This window comes from Bos javanicus, chromosome 8 (genome assembly GCF_032452875.1).
Source record: "Bos javanicus breed banteng chromosome 8, ARS-OSU_banteng_1.0, whole genome shotgun sequence".
In the NCBI taxonomy this organism is placed as follows: domain Eukaryota; kingdom Metazoa; phylum Chordata; class Mammalia; order Artiodactyla; family Bovidae; genus Bos; species Bos javanicus.
This window is the reverse complement of record NC_083875.1, coordinates 46,032,560-46,047,881: the sequence shown is the minus strand read 5'-3', so window position 1 is coordinate 46,047,881 and position 15,322 is coordinate 46,032,560. Positions and strand designations below refer to the sequence as shown.

Below are 15,322 nucleotides of genomic sequence, written 5' to 3'. Positions count from 1 at the left end.
ATATATGCGTTAGTATACTGTATTGGTGTTTTTCCTTCTGGCTTACTTCACTCTGTATAATAGGCTCCAGTTTCATCCACCTCATTAGAATTGATTCAAATGTATTCTTTTTAATGGCTGAGTAATACTCCATTGTGTATATGTACCACTGCTTTCTTATCCATTCATCTGCTGATGGACATCTAGGTTGCTTCCATGTCCTGGCTATTATAAACAGTGCTGCAATGAACATTGGGGTACACGTGTCTCTTTCCCTTCTGGTTTCCTCAGTGTGTATGCCCAGCAGTGGGATTGCTGGATCATAAGGCAGTTCTATTTCCAGTTTTTTAAGGAATCTCCACAGTGTTCTCCATAGTGGCTGTACTAGTTTGCATTCCCACCAACAGTGTGAGAGGGTTTCCTTTTCTCCACACCCTCTCCAGCATTTATTATTTGTAGACTTTTGGATTGCAGCCATTCTGACTGGTGTGAAATGGTACCTCACAGTGGTTTTGATTTGCATTTCTCTGATAATGAGTGATGTTGAGCATCTTTTCATGTGTTTGTTAGCCATCTGTATGTCTTCTTTGGAGAAATGCCTATTTAGATCTTTGGCCCATTTTTTGATTGGGTCATTTATTTTTCTGGAGTTGAGCTGTAGGAGTTGCTTGTATATTTTTGAGATTAGTTGTTTGTCGGTTGATTCATTTGCTATTATTTTCTCCCATTCTGAAGGCTGTCTTTTCACCTTGCTAATAGTTTCCTTTGATGTGCAGAAGCTTTTAATTTTAACTAGGTCCCATTTGTTTATTTTTGCTTTTATTTCCAATATTCTGGGAGGTGGGTCATAGAGGATCCTGCTGTGATGAAATGTCAGAGAGTGTTTTGCCTATGTTCTCCTCTAGGAGTTTTATAGTTTCTGGTCTTACGCTGAGATCTTTAATCCATTTTGAGTTTATTTTTGTGTATGGTGTTAGAAAGTGTCCTAGTTTCATTCTTTTACAAGTGGTTGACCAGATTTCCCAGCACCACTTGTTAAAGAGATTATCTTTAACCTATTGTATATTCTTGCCTCCTTTGTCAAAGATAAGGTGTCCATATGTGCGTGGATTTATCTCTGGGCTTTCTATTTTGTTCCATTGATCTATATTTCTGTCTTTGTGCCAGTACCATACTGTCTTGATAACTGTGGCTTTGTAGTAGAGCCTGAAGTCAGGTAGGTTGATTCCTCCAGTTCCATTCTTCTTTCTCAAGATCGCTTTGGCTATTCGAGGTTTTTTGTATTTCCATACAAATTGTGAGATTATTTGTTCTAGCTCTGTTAACGTATATATTTTTAAAAATACATGAAATTCAAAGGCCTTTACCTCAAACATTTAATATTCCTATTGATTACATGGGCCCTGGTAGACCATCTTGGACTATCTTTCATGTCCATGGTCCTAAAATGTTTTCACTGACTGTATGTTTTTTCTTAAGGTCAGTTAAGAACACACAAACAGAAAGTAGCCTACCTTATAATAAATGAAGCAATGAGTATTTCCCATCCAGGCTTCTGGCCCTCAGTAGCACCTAATCTGTAGCCAAAGTCAGCCTCATAAGAAGAACATTTGGGGCTTCCCTGGTGGCTCAAGGGTAAAGAATCTGCCCATCAATGCAGGGGACAGGGGTTCAATTCTTGGTCCGGGAAGACATGGAACAACTAAGCCCATGCACCACAACTACTGAGCCTGTGCTCTAGAGCCAGTGAGCCACAGCTACTGAAGCCCGCTCACCTGGAACCCATGCTCCATAAGAAAAGCCACTACAGTGAGAAGCCTGCATACCTCAACTAGAGAATGGGCCCTTTCACCACAACTAGAGAAAGTCCAAGTGCAGCAACAAGACCCCGTGCAGCCATAAGTAAAAAATAAAAGTCGTTTTTGTTTAAAAAAGAAGAAGAATGCCCGGCCACAACCCTCCCTTCATTAGGTAGGTACCCATCCTACATGCGTGCGTGCTAAGTTACTTCAGTTGTTTCTGACTCTGCAACCATAGGGACCGCAGCCCTCCAGGCTCCTCTGTCCATGGGATTCTCTAGGCAAGAATACTGGAGCAGGTTGCCATTTCCTTCTCCGAGGATCTTCCCAACTCAGGGATAGAACTCACATCTCTTAAGTCTCCTGCATTGGCAGGTGGGTTCTTTACCACTAGTGCCAACTGGGAAGCCCCATCCTTCATGGGGCAAGTCAATTCCTCAAAATGGTAAACAAGGCCTTTCAGGATCTTCTCCTGCCTACTTCTCAAGCCTGGTTTCCACTTATCCCTGGTCCACCCACCACACACCCTCCTTCCAGACATACTTGTCTTTCCTCAGACTGGCTAGGCTCTAGACATTCTAGGACTCCGTGCTTCTCTTTGCCACTGAAATCTCTCAGCTCCCCTCCACTCTCCTGCCTGAGAACGCCTATGCATTCTGCAAGGTCCCAACTCACAGTCACTTTCTCTGTTAATCCTTATTAATCTCAACACCTCACCCTCCTAGAAGCCCTCTACACATAATTTTTCTACCCCCAAAATATCGTATCATTTTTGTCTTGCCCACAGACTGTGAACTCCTGTCTTGTCTCTCTGAATCCCCAGCTCCTAGTACAGCACTTGTCACACGATTGGCAATTTGAAAATGTTCTTGAACACTTATTCCACAAAGGGGGCGGGAATACAGTGAGAAATATCTCATGTTGCAGAATGATATGTCAGTAAATAACCTAAACATCCTCAGTAAAGAAGAACCAGCATTTTGCCAAAGCGCAAGGTGGAAGCCACCATCAGCCCTTTAAATAACACAGTTCATAAGCAGGTCAGAAAGGATGAGCAAAGTAATTATTCAGCCCAGGGACATTCTGATGCCATCGGAACACATTTATCTTTGTGTATGCAGTAAAGTGAATCTCCTGAAGGCAGTTATGAGGACTTTCTTTCAAATGCACTTTTTACCAAAATCACTCCAATGCACTATTTCACAAGAACTTCTTTAACTCTAAGGATTACAGGGCCACTTGAAATCCAAAGCTCATAGGCCTGCTTGCAACACTCTCAATTCTCCATTTATTGACTGCAGGCAATCATTTCACAACAAACCAGCAGAGGACAAGTCTACCCACTTATATCGAGGACGAGAAATACATATGGGCAGACAGGGGACTGCTTCTTTGTATATATCTATGTTTAAACATACTATCAGCAGCCTGTTTTGTGCACTATATACTTTCATCATCTTAAATTCAATAGGATATTTCCTTCCTTTAAATGATTTCTTCCAGGAAACATACTTGGTGGGGCTCGTCTAGACCAGGGGTCCCCAACCCCTGGGTGAGTACTGGTCTGTGGCCTGTTAGGAACCGGGACACACAGCAGGAGGTAAGCAGAGGACCAGTGAATGAAGCTTCATCTGTATTTACAGCCACTCCCCACTGCTTGCATTACCGCCAGAGCTCTGCCTCCTGTTAGATCAGGGGTGGCATAATAAACATAAAGAGCATCAGTCATTCTGAAATTATCCCCTCCCCATCTGTGGGAAAAACTGTCTTCCACAAAACCAGTTCCTGGTGCCCAAAATGTTGGGGACTGCTGGTCTAGAGGGCCTGGGCTGCTTCTACTTACAACCTGGAACTTGAAATCCATGAGGCCTTGCGGTTCAGGTTCCCTACCTGGATTTTAAGTATACACACACAGGCACAGGGGTGTGATTCTTACCAAAAAAATCATAAAAGACACTCCTCCTCCTCTTCTTTTTATCTCTCAACAAATACTTCATTGGAAATCACTTCATGCTTACCGGACTAGCTCTTATTCATTTCCATTTAATGGCTACATAATATTCCTTTGTATAGCCAGCACCTAATATATTCAATCATCTGCATATTCATGGGTATTCACTCTTTTTTCAATTTATTACCCTTACTAACAATGTTGCAATAAACATCAAGGACATATATCCTTACAAACAAGTGCTTTTCATTTCTGGGACATTTACAAAAAAGTCCCAGGAGTAGTATTGCTAAAGTTGAAAGGAGCATATGTGTATAAATAAATACATGAATAAATAAAATATTTTGATAGATCGTGACAGAAACAATTTCAAATGAAGGGTCTCTGGGACAAAAGAACTAAGCTTTCTTTATTTTTTTCTTTTAGGGAGAACTTAGCACATATGAGCAAGTGAAAGTGAAGTCTCTCAGTCGTGTCTGACTCTTTGTGACCCCATGGACTGTAGCCTACCAGGCTTCTCCATCCATGGGATTTTCCAGGCAAGAATACTGGAGTGGGTTGCCATTTCCTTCTCCAGGAGATCTTCCCAACCCAGGGATTGAACCCAGGTCTCCTGCATTGTAGGCAGATGCTTTATCATCTGAGCCACCAGGGAAGTCCATGTATGAGCAAACTAAATTTAAAACATAATTGTTAAAAAAGTACAAAATGTATTTGACAAATAAGAAATACCAATAATCTCAAAATACATATGACAAAAAAACGTTAAGACCTCAGTAGTAAGAAATAAAACCTTATTGAACAATATTAAATAAAGATCCAAATAAATCAAGACCTATACCACATTCATGAGTTGGAAGACAAAATACTTAAAGATATCATTTCCATTTGAATTGTTCTGCAGACTTAGCACACACCCACTTTAAATTTCAGGAGGATTTTTGCAAACAGCACTTTTTATGGATGCTTCAAGAAACTATATTCCAGTCGTAGGTGGGGAGTTGTTCAGTCCTGAACCCTGCAACAAAGTCTCACGCCAGCTTCTACTCAGTTTCTCCCTTTCTTTAAGCTTAAGTAAGCCCTAACACATGAGAGAAACTCTGTGACTGATGAGATGGAGAAGGGGAAGCAGAGGAAGTAGGACTGCATAGGTAGAAGCCCTGGAATGTTGAACAAAAGTGTTGCAGCTAGGGATGAATCCTTTAAGAGCTCAAGACTTAAGAAATGGAGGTTCACATTTTGGGGAAAGGTGTGGAATTCATGATTGGGGAGAGGGGATGGGACGTGAAAAGGAAGATACAGTGTATTCAATACCTCCACTCTCCTCAGGGGCAGCAGCAGCTGGACTTGCATCAGAAGGGACTCAAGAAGGGCCCTAACACTGGCCTTTCATTACTCCATAATGCTACTATTTGTTCAATTGTGTTTTACACTCACTTACAATCTCATGAGGACTTGGATCTCTGAATATTTACTCAAGTATCACTAAAGGCTCATAGGGGCACTCAGTTAGTTATGGCCGGAGTCAGTGAGTGAATGAGTGGATAAAGAATAAATGAATGAATGAAGGTCAAAAACAGGAAATCAACTTGCTCAAAGATGACTGTGTAAGCCTAAACACACTTTCACTCCTGTGCTTCTTAAAAGAGTAGAGCAACAGTAAAAAGCAACTCCATTAGCATTCTTTCTGCCCAGTGCAAGACACAACATGCTCTGAATAAATAGGGAAGAACCTATTTTCTAATATCAAGTTATCTCTATATTATTATAATGAGATTTATTACAAGTTTGGTTTCACTCACTTGAAACCCACTCCTTGTAGCTCATAGTGAAAAGCAGAGGCCTTTCTTTTTTTCTAACATTGTAAAGAAGGATATTTAGATACTCCAGGCAAGAATCATTGTTACCCACCATATATTGTGAATGTACCTGAACTTTTCAGCTTAAAAATCAAATCACTAAAGTCTAAAGCATATATTAATAATTCTACTACCCTATTCTTCTGTTTTAATCCATTAACACATGCGTACTCAGTCACTTCAGTCACGCCTTTACAACCCCACGGACTGTAGCTCACCAGGCTCTTCTGTCCATGGAATTACCTGGCAAGAATACTGGAGTGGGTTGCCATTTCCTGCTCCAGGAATCCAATAACATGCTGCAGTGCAAAAATGTTCTGAACTCTGAATTGTTCATTAAAAGTTGTTGTATCTAAATACAGAGTTTAAAAAAGTCATATTATAGACACCCCATATTTACCTTGTAAAAAAACACAATATTCACACCTCTTAATAACCTATCTTGCCCTATAGCTTTTATATTGGGAATTTTTTTTTAATGTATATGTGCATGTATCATTCTTTATCTGCCCAGGGCAACTCAGTAAAAGATCTGACAAAGTGGACAACTGGGTATTTCTTGTGTATGCTTGTTGGTTACCACAATATCCCACAGAACAAAACACAAAAACTAACTAGTCTGCTCACCTTACCTTAATTAAATATTATCCTTATGTTTAAAAAACACTGACAGAAGTTCTAGTATGTACCAGGCCTGGTGCTAGTGCTCAGCAACAAAGCATTTTCCTAAATGTTCTCTAATTATACTTTAACAAAATCAACTCTGAGGCAAGAATCATCTCACTCATTTTTATAGATGAGTAACTGAGGCTGAGAGGCTGAACATTTGCTCAAGAACTTATGACTCTGCTGTTGTGTAAAATAAAGGACCAAAGAAAATGAAATTCATCTCAAAGTTTATACTTTAAAAAACTGCTGCAATATTAAAGTAGTACTTGATGACCACGATAGAAAAAATGTATGTACTATTGTTTGACTGGTTGAGATTTTAGAATTTTTGTGTTAGTTTCCCCTTTGAACCATTCATTTTTTACATTTTGTCATTGTAAAACTTTTTAAAGATTAACCTTAAGCTTCACCAATGTCTGTGTCTTTATAAGGAACTGGAATCTTGCCAAAGAATCACAGAATCAAGGGAGGGGTGACCATGAGCTCAGGTCAGTGACTTCAACACAGAGACATGAATGATGATAAATGCCATTAGGGTCCCCAGAGAAGAACAAAAAATAGTAACTAATTCTCTACCACTTGCCTGAAATATCTCTCAAGGATCCTACATGTCATTAGGGTCAGGAATTTTGGTGTTTGAGGGAGACAGAAAACAATGCAATTCTCTCTACTCTTTCATTAACCTAAAAGTGTGGTAGGCTGGTCTCTGTAATCCCAGTGGGATCTAAGTAATATTAACTAACTATGCCTCCAAACCGGGAGCCAGGACAGCACGGACTGAACACGGACATTCAAATCCTCCCTGTGCCACCCACCTGGATCAAACCTCAGTATGTTTTTAAAGTGTCTAATCTCTTAGCTTCATGAACTTCAGGAATAATAATAGATTGAGTCATTAGTCAAGGACATCATCAAGGAAACAGATGATCATAGAGTGCCCCCCCAAAAATAAGCACATTAAAAACACTCCCTTCAAGTTGCTGAAAGTTAAGAATGTGAAGTATGGGGAAAGAGTCTTTATACGACTTGCTAATTCTTAAATATATATTACAACAGGTAAAATACGCCTTCACGGTTCAGACAAGTGAAGGAAGCCTCCAAATCTCAGGCTGAAGGTGAGACTAGTTACAGGAGTATACATTGGAAAATATCCTTAACTACAGTGTGTTTAACAAAATGGTCCTTTCAAAAAAAAAAATTAAAAAAAAAAAAACAAAACAGTCCTTTCAAATGAATCTGTTGCTGTTGTTGTTTAGTCCCTCAATCATGTCCAACTCTTTGCAATCCCATGGAACACAGACAGCAGGGTTCCTCTGTCCATGGGATTTTCCAGGCAATAATAGTGGAGTATGTTGCCTTTTCCTTCTCCAGGGGATCTTCCTGACCCAGGGATTGAACTCCGGTCTCCTGCATTGCAGGCAGATTCTTCACCATCTGAGCCAACAGGAAAGCCACCAGAGAAGCCTCAGATGAATATATTTGGCTCTTAATTTTGTATCAAATATATGAGCAAAACTTTTGTTGAAGCCAAAAGATTTGCTGATTTAGTTGCTATAGCAGACTCAGGCATATAATGGTTATTCAAAACTTGAACTATGAGAATATCTTTCTACTGTGTTCTTACGTGGGTTTGAAGTAACCTTAGACTTAAGTTGGCACTTGGAGAAGGCAATGGCACCCCACTCCAGTACTCTTGCTTGGAAAATCCCATGGACGGAGGAGCCTGTTAGGCTGCAATCCATGGGGTCGCTAAGAGTCAGACACGACTGAGCAACTTCACTTTCACTTTTTCACTTTCATGCATTGGAGAAGGAAATGGCAGCCCACTCCAGTGTTCTTGCCTGGAGAATCCCAGGGACGGGGAGCCTGGTGGGCTGCCGTCTATGGGGTCACACAGAGTTGGACACGACTGAAGTGACTTAGCTTAGCATAGCACATAAGCTGGCACTGCCACTCAACTACCTACTTTCATAGGCCAGTCAAAATTCTGAGTGATAAATAAAACATTATAGCCATACAATGGATGCTCATTTGGTTATAAACAGAAATGAAGTACTGATACATGCCACAACATGGATGAACCTTGAAAATGTTATACCAAGTGAAAGAAGCCAGGCACAAATGACTTCATTTATATGAAAGGTCCAGAATAACAAATCCATAGAGACAGAAAGTAGGTAGTTGCTTGCTGATAAGGGAGTAAGGGAGAAAAGGGGTGTGACTGCTAATGGGTACAGGGTTTCTTTTGGGAAGTGATGAAAATTTTCTGAAATTGATCATGGGGGTGGTTGCAAAACTGTAATTTAATAAAATTCATTGAATTGCACACTTTAAACGGGTGATTTAAGTAGATTTAAATGGAATGTGAATTATATCTCAACAAAAGTGTTCATTAAAAAAATTCTGCAAGCTTCAAGTCATAATTTTTTAAAGTTTTCATAAAAACTTTAGCTGTAATTAAATTAGTTACAATGTGCTATCAAGCCCTTCCCCTTTAACTATTAAGTCTCTTTCTTTTAGAAATACATTGTGACATAGTTAATGTTGAAATTACAATGATGGAGATTTGCCTTAAAATAATCCAGTGGGTGTTACAAAGGGAGAATGAGTCTGAGTATACAGTGATTGTGTAAGTGTTGATAACTACTAAAGTTGGGTAATGGGTCACTGGTGGAGGGTGGTCATTATACTATTCTTTCAACGTGTGTTGAAATTTAAAATTTTCACAATAAAATAGTAAAGTGGAGTGAGGTTCTTAAGACTTCCTGGTCACTTCTACGCTATCTCTCTAGTCCACTTAGATTTTCTTTTTAAAAATACAGATGTACTGAAATACAGATAAAATGATGTCTGAGGTTTGTTTCACAATAACACGGGAAGTGAATCTGACAAACAGACTGGAGAGCATGCTGAAACTACTTTCTACCCTGCTTGGAAAGCCCATCCTTCTGGAGTTAACAGAACACAGAGGGAACTCCCTGGTGGTCCAGTGGTTAGGACTCCACACTTTCCCTACCAAGGACCTGGGTTCAATCTCTGGTTGGGCAACGAAGATCCCACAAGCCACCCAGTGCAGGGGGAAGAGGAGGACACACAGAGCCAGCAACAGAACCAGGAAGAGGTACAGATAAAAGAGTGTGCAACAAGTGGGTTAGGGGCATATGAAAATTCACTGTACAGTCTTTTAATAAATTTAAATTTTTCCATAAAGAAGAGTTAAAAAAAAAAAACCAAAAAACCACCTCTCACACACACAAATTCAAAAGGTATGCTACTGCTGAGACTCTTGTCCCGCAAAAGAGTTATGGGACTTAAGGCCATTCTCAAATCCTATTCCGTTGTTCTGGACATGCAGTATCTGTTGGTTCTGTTGTCACCGCAAATTCTGAAGACAACCTCAGAAACAGGCCACAGAAAATAACAGTTCCAAGTTTCATATAGAGCTGGGGGGCACAGGGTGGAAAAAGGACCCTATAGAAGAGACTTAGTTCCAAATCACTGATTCTTTCCCTGCTCTGGTTTGCTGGGTCCTGGGGACAAGAACATGCCCAGCCAGCAGGCCCAAACTAGTAGCCTTTGCCATCTGATGCGTGCGTGTGTGCTAAGTTGCTTCAGTTGTGTCCGACTCTTTGTAACCCTATGGACTGTAGCCCACCAGGTTCCTCTGTCCATGATATTCTCTGGGCAAGAATACTGAAGTGGTTAGTTCATCAAATCTAACCATGGCTCAAATGACATCTAAAATGCATTTACCTCTGATATAATTCACAATAGTACACTGATTTAGGGGTTTAATTTTAGGAGAGAAAAAATAGTTTTCAATAATCCTAAACTAGCTATCTTTGACAAGACAAGAGATTATGATTTTACAAAGAGCAAATCCCTAAAATATAGGCAAGAGTCACTTCTGGCCCAGGGTACTTAGAGAAATTAAATGCACCCATTATTTGGCTGAATTTAGTCTGACAAGTGGACTAAGAAGCAAGACAGATCCAACCCCTATCTACCCTGTTGAGAATATTCCTCCCTGTGAAGTTTTAAAGAACTCCCAGAAGCCTGTGGGAGAGCCCAAGGGCAGGGCTAGGAGGGGGGATTTCTTTTATATGTTGCACATATAAAAGATTGTGAATTCCACCCACCATAGCACAGGCCGTACCACAAGATCATCCAGCATCAAAATAAGGAGAACAAACTGGCATCAGTTTAAGTATAAAAACCAGGCCAGGCTCTACATACCTAATGTTCTTACAGTTCTTATTCAAACAATTACTTTGGGTTCAATTCGTTCTCCCTATAATCTTAAAATTCTTTGGTTCCCATGTGGCTCCTTGATAAAGAATCCACCTGTTAATGCAGGAGAATGCAGGAGACCCTGATTGGATCCCTGGGTGGGGAAGATTCCCTGGAGGAGGAAATGGCAACCCACTCCAGTATTCTTGCTTAGGAAATCCCAAGGGCAGAGGAACCTGGTGGGCTATAGTCCATGGGGTTGCAAAGAGTCGGACAGGAGTGAGCAACAACCACCACCATATTCTTAAAATTGGTCTTGAAAGTGGGTTTGTGTGGACTTGCAAGGACCACCCAATGCTTTTAGGTATCCTACATTCATTACAGATCTCAGTAAGAACTATAGGCATTGCCAGGCTTTTAGATTTAATTTAGAGAAAGACTGTTTGCTTTACATATTCATCTTCCACAATCACTTCACGAAGACCTGTTTCCAAGTCTCTCAATCCCCAACAAACATCAAGACACTGATTGCCTTGGAAGCTGTGAAATCTTTTGGAAGCAGGGATGCTCCAGGGCAGCACATTTTTGCCCGACATCAGCCTTCTCTGTTGGAGGCGCCAGTCCCGTAGGGCCAGTGGCAGAGCCGGGTAGACATCTCCAAGCTCATCCACATGATGGCTTCATGTTCTCAAGAATTAAATTCTGCCTAGCAGTTTGTTTGGCTCCGGTAACCCAGTGCGGGCCTAGGGCCCTCCTTTAACGACCAAGTACACGGCAAGTTAACACACACTGTTACTACCTCTTGAGCTCGTCCCCCAAACACAGTGGAGTTACTTTACACCAGACACTTCATGTTTACGTTTGCCTCAGTGCAGAATAAAAGAAGTGACGTGCCCCAACCTGTCACTTCATCCATCCCACAAATACCCCTACTGTGTGCCTGGCACTGCTGATAAACTGGTGAACAAAACAGATCGAGAGCCTTGCCCTCCCGGTGCGGACGCTGTCAGCGAAGTAAACACTCAATGGCTGAAAGAAGTTTACTCATTTTCTTCCCGCTTTTTTTTTTTTTTTTGCCACCGACCCCCATCCTTCCAATCTCCCCAAGGGCTGGAAATCAAGTTTATCCTATTAGTTTGACAGGAATAACAAAACCCGTTAGTCTACATGAAATAGACACCGTCCAGGTGCAACCCAATTCACCATGGAACTCCACTCTCTTTACGTCTTTTTTTGTTTTCAGCCTCAACGGCCCAAAACCTTCAACCAGTCTGAGAGGTTCTCCTCCCCAAGTGCAGCCCTGGGACGATCAATCACGAGGCAGTGGAGGGAACCGGCCCAAGATCCCTGCTCCCCGCGGTGAGCGGGGCGCGCGCGCGGCACTCACCGAGGAGCCGGCCCAGAACGGGCACGAGTTCTTCACCTGCGGGGAGCTGCTCAGCGACAGCGCCCCAAAGCTGAGTGCCACCATGCAGCAGCCCAGGATCAGCTGCAGCAGACCGAGCGACAACAGCAGGCGAGCGGGCAGCAGCGCGGAGCCCGGAGCTCCGGCCGCGGCGGCGGCCCGGCGAGAGGAGAGCGCAGGCGGCGCGGCCAGCACCCCGGCGGCGGTAGCCCCGCAGCGAGGCCGCGCCGGGGGCTGCAGCGCAGCCCGGGGCCAGCGCGGCCGTAGTGGGGGCAGCGGCGGCTCCTGGGCGGCGGCCGCCGCGGCGCCCGGGCCCCCGGCCTGCGGCCCGCCGGAGAGCCCGGCCACCGGGCAGCAGGAGCCCGGGAGCACCACAGGCAGGGACATGGACAAGCGGGGAAGGAGCGGTCGTTGGCAGCGGGCAGAGGGCGCGGAGAGGAGCCGCCAGCGCCGCGCTCTGAGCACGCGGGCGGGCTCAGACGCGGAGGGGGCGGGAAGAAAATGCGCACGGCCCAACCACTTGCTGCCGCAGCAGCCGCCGCCGCCGCCGCCGCCCCGGCTCCCGCCGGCCGCACCCACCTGCCAGCCGGCGGGTCGGCCTCCGGCCTCCCGAGAGCGCCCCACTCCCACACCCCGCCCCCCACACCACGCACGGCCTGAGGTCCCGCCGCGCAGCGCCTGCACCCTTTGGGGCTCCGCCAAACCAGCGCTCTCTCCCGGGGCTCCAGAAGAGGTGCCCCAGTTTTAAAACAGGTTCCCTCAGGCTAGGAGGGAACTGCGGTCTGTGCGCGGAGATACCGACAGCCAACAAGCTGGGGCGCGACAGGAGCGCCGCAGGAGCGCTGGGGACCCTCGCCCCTTTCCGGTCCAGCCGCGAGCGCGACTCTGGCGACCTTTCATACGAAGGCAGCCCGGCTTTAAACTTTTCCCCCGCCTAGAGGAAGGATGGCAGGAAGAGAGCTGTGGGTAACTTGGTGGGAAAAGTCTAAGCCTCAGGGTTTCGGGAAAGGACGACGCAGAGCAAAGTCACCGTTCGCGTGGGGCTTCCCGGCGCTGACTGCTCTGCAGCCCCTCCGCCTGGGAAGTTGGGAGGTGGGAAATGAGGGGTAGGGGTGCCTTCCTGGCACCGACGTAGGAGTGGGCAGGAGGCCAAGGTTTCCTTGGAAGTATCCGGCATCCAGAAAGACAACCAACGGCCTGGAGCGTTGGCAAGGGTTACTATATACACTCTGTGGCCGTCTCACCTTGACTCCTGAGCTGTATTAGGCATCATCTGGTAGAACATAGAATCCCAGACTTTCAAAGAAATGGCCTCATAAAATTCTAACCTGTTTTTGGTAATTTATAAAATATATTTAGAACTTAAAAAGAAATGATTTGCCTTTGTAAAATTTTATTTCCTAATGGTAGGAATTCTTATGTGTTGAAAGTGTTCTTATACATAAAATGATTATAATAGAATTTTTCCAGGTTAAGAACCAGAGCACTGTCACTCTGCAGAAAGTCAGTCTCATTATTAGGTGAGTAATAAGTAAGGGGAGGGTATTTTATATCCTCCTGCCCACCAAACCAAAGGAAACGTGTATCCGTTTTTATGCTCTGCTTACAAAGGCTGTATTTATTTTGTTCATTACTTACTGCAACTCACAATGGAATGCACTGCCAATGTGCATGTGTGTTTACATGTACACTTTTTGAATTATTAAAGCACCTGTGATTAATAGTCTCAAGGACTTCTTTTACAAACTCCTTTTGGAAATAAACTTCAAATCCTGGAAAGAAAAAAAGGAGTTGTCTTTTAAAATAAACGTTTGAAGTATGTGATTTCATGCACTTTAAAACATCGTACGGTAGGTATTCTTAAATTGCAAGTAATGTTAGATTGAAAGTTTCTCGTGTGCCAGATTATACATTTTAATTTAAGCACAAGCTTAAAGGTATTCAGTTTTTAACATTCTACTACATTGTATAATGTAAAAACGTCTAATTGAGTCTTGAGAAACTCTGTCAGCTAATAAGTTTATTCCGCTGGTCAGTCTCTGACACCCAAAATGAAATGTACTGTCAAAAATGTATTCTTTGGGTCTGTGTAGGTTGGTGCCAGAAATCAGATACCCTCCTTTCCTTTGGATGTTTAATGGCTGAAAAGGGAGAGCTCCAGGAGAGCTGGTAACGGTCTGTTTCTTGGTGTGGATGCCAGTTCCATGGGTGAGACTCATTCTGAGCAAATTCATGGTGTTGTACTTTGTGCAGTACTCTGTTTTTTATATTTAAATATTTTCAAATCTTTCTACGTACTTTACCCTTAAATTTTTGTCTGTTTCCCTATATAGAAACAGATGACAGCAAAGGTAACTAAAATCCATAGATAGTTTATCCAATAGCTTCACGTATTTTTTCAGGCCACTAAACCTTTTCCTAAGCTGCTAATTAAGAGTTGTTGCACAGAAATTTTCTTTTATGTTGTTGTTATTGGTCATATTTATAGCTGTGAGATTCTTTTCCATCAACCCAAATCCATGAAACTTTGCCCCAACTTTCAAGATTATGCCAAATAGCACTCTTGAGTATTTGAACTTTGGGTTTTATAACTCAAGATTGATTCTTTGCATCCCCCCAAACAATTGGTTACAGTAAGTCCTAAGTTATACCTGATCAGGCTGAGTTGTATGTTACTAAATTCTTATAGGATGATTCAGAGTCACTGACTTCATGTTGGCTTAAAAATAGTTAAGTGAGGATTTTGGAAAACAGGCAATTCCTCAAAAGTTAAAGAATTATCATTTGACCCAATAATTCCATTCCTCGGTATATACCCAAGAGAAGTGAAAACATGTGTCCATATAAAACCTTATACACAAATAGCATTATTCACAATAGCCCAAAAGGTAGAAGCAACCCAAGTGTGGGTGAATGGATAAATGAAATCTGGCATTGTGGATGAATAGATAAACAAAATGCAGGAGAGCCATACAATGGGATATTTTCAACAATATAAAGGGGTGAAGTACTGGTTCATGCTACAACATGAACGAACCTTGAAAACATGCTAAGTGAAAGAAGATAGTCCCACAAGATCATATATTATGTGATTCCATTCATATGAAATCTCGACAGCAGACAAATCCATAGAGACAGAAAGTAGATTAATGATTGCTTAGGAATTGGAATGGGGGGAGTAGTTAGATTGAATGGGGGTTTAAAGCTAAAAGTTCAGGTGACTTTTTGAAGTGAAAAAATCTTTTGAAGTCTGTTTTGGTGATGATTGCACAACCTTGTGAATATACTAAAAACCAATGAATTGAACACTAAATGGGGGAACTGTATCAATAAATATTACAGGTGAATCTATCATTATCTCTTAATAAAGCCCTTACTGAGACATATTAAAAATAATTAAAATAAAGACAAACATGTCGAAAATGTGACC

General features: G+C 42.6%; 1 protein-coding gene across 1 annotated transcript in view; it reads right to left on the bottom strand.

The window, feature by feature from the left end:
- The window catches only part of ENTREP1 (endosomal transmembrane epsin interactor 1), a 76,601-nt gene extending 64,237 nt beyond the window's left edge, over window positions 1–12,364 (bottom strand). The window contains exon 1 of the mRNA XM_061425498.1: window positions 11,875–12,364. Within this exon, the coding sequence (XP_061281482.1) occupies window positions 11,875–12,279 (405 nt within the window). The 5' untranslated portion in view covers window positions 12,280–12,364. The remainder of the gene's footprint in view (window positions 1–11,874) is intronic.
- Window positions 12,365–15,322: the final 2,958 nt, after the last annotated feature.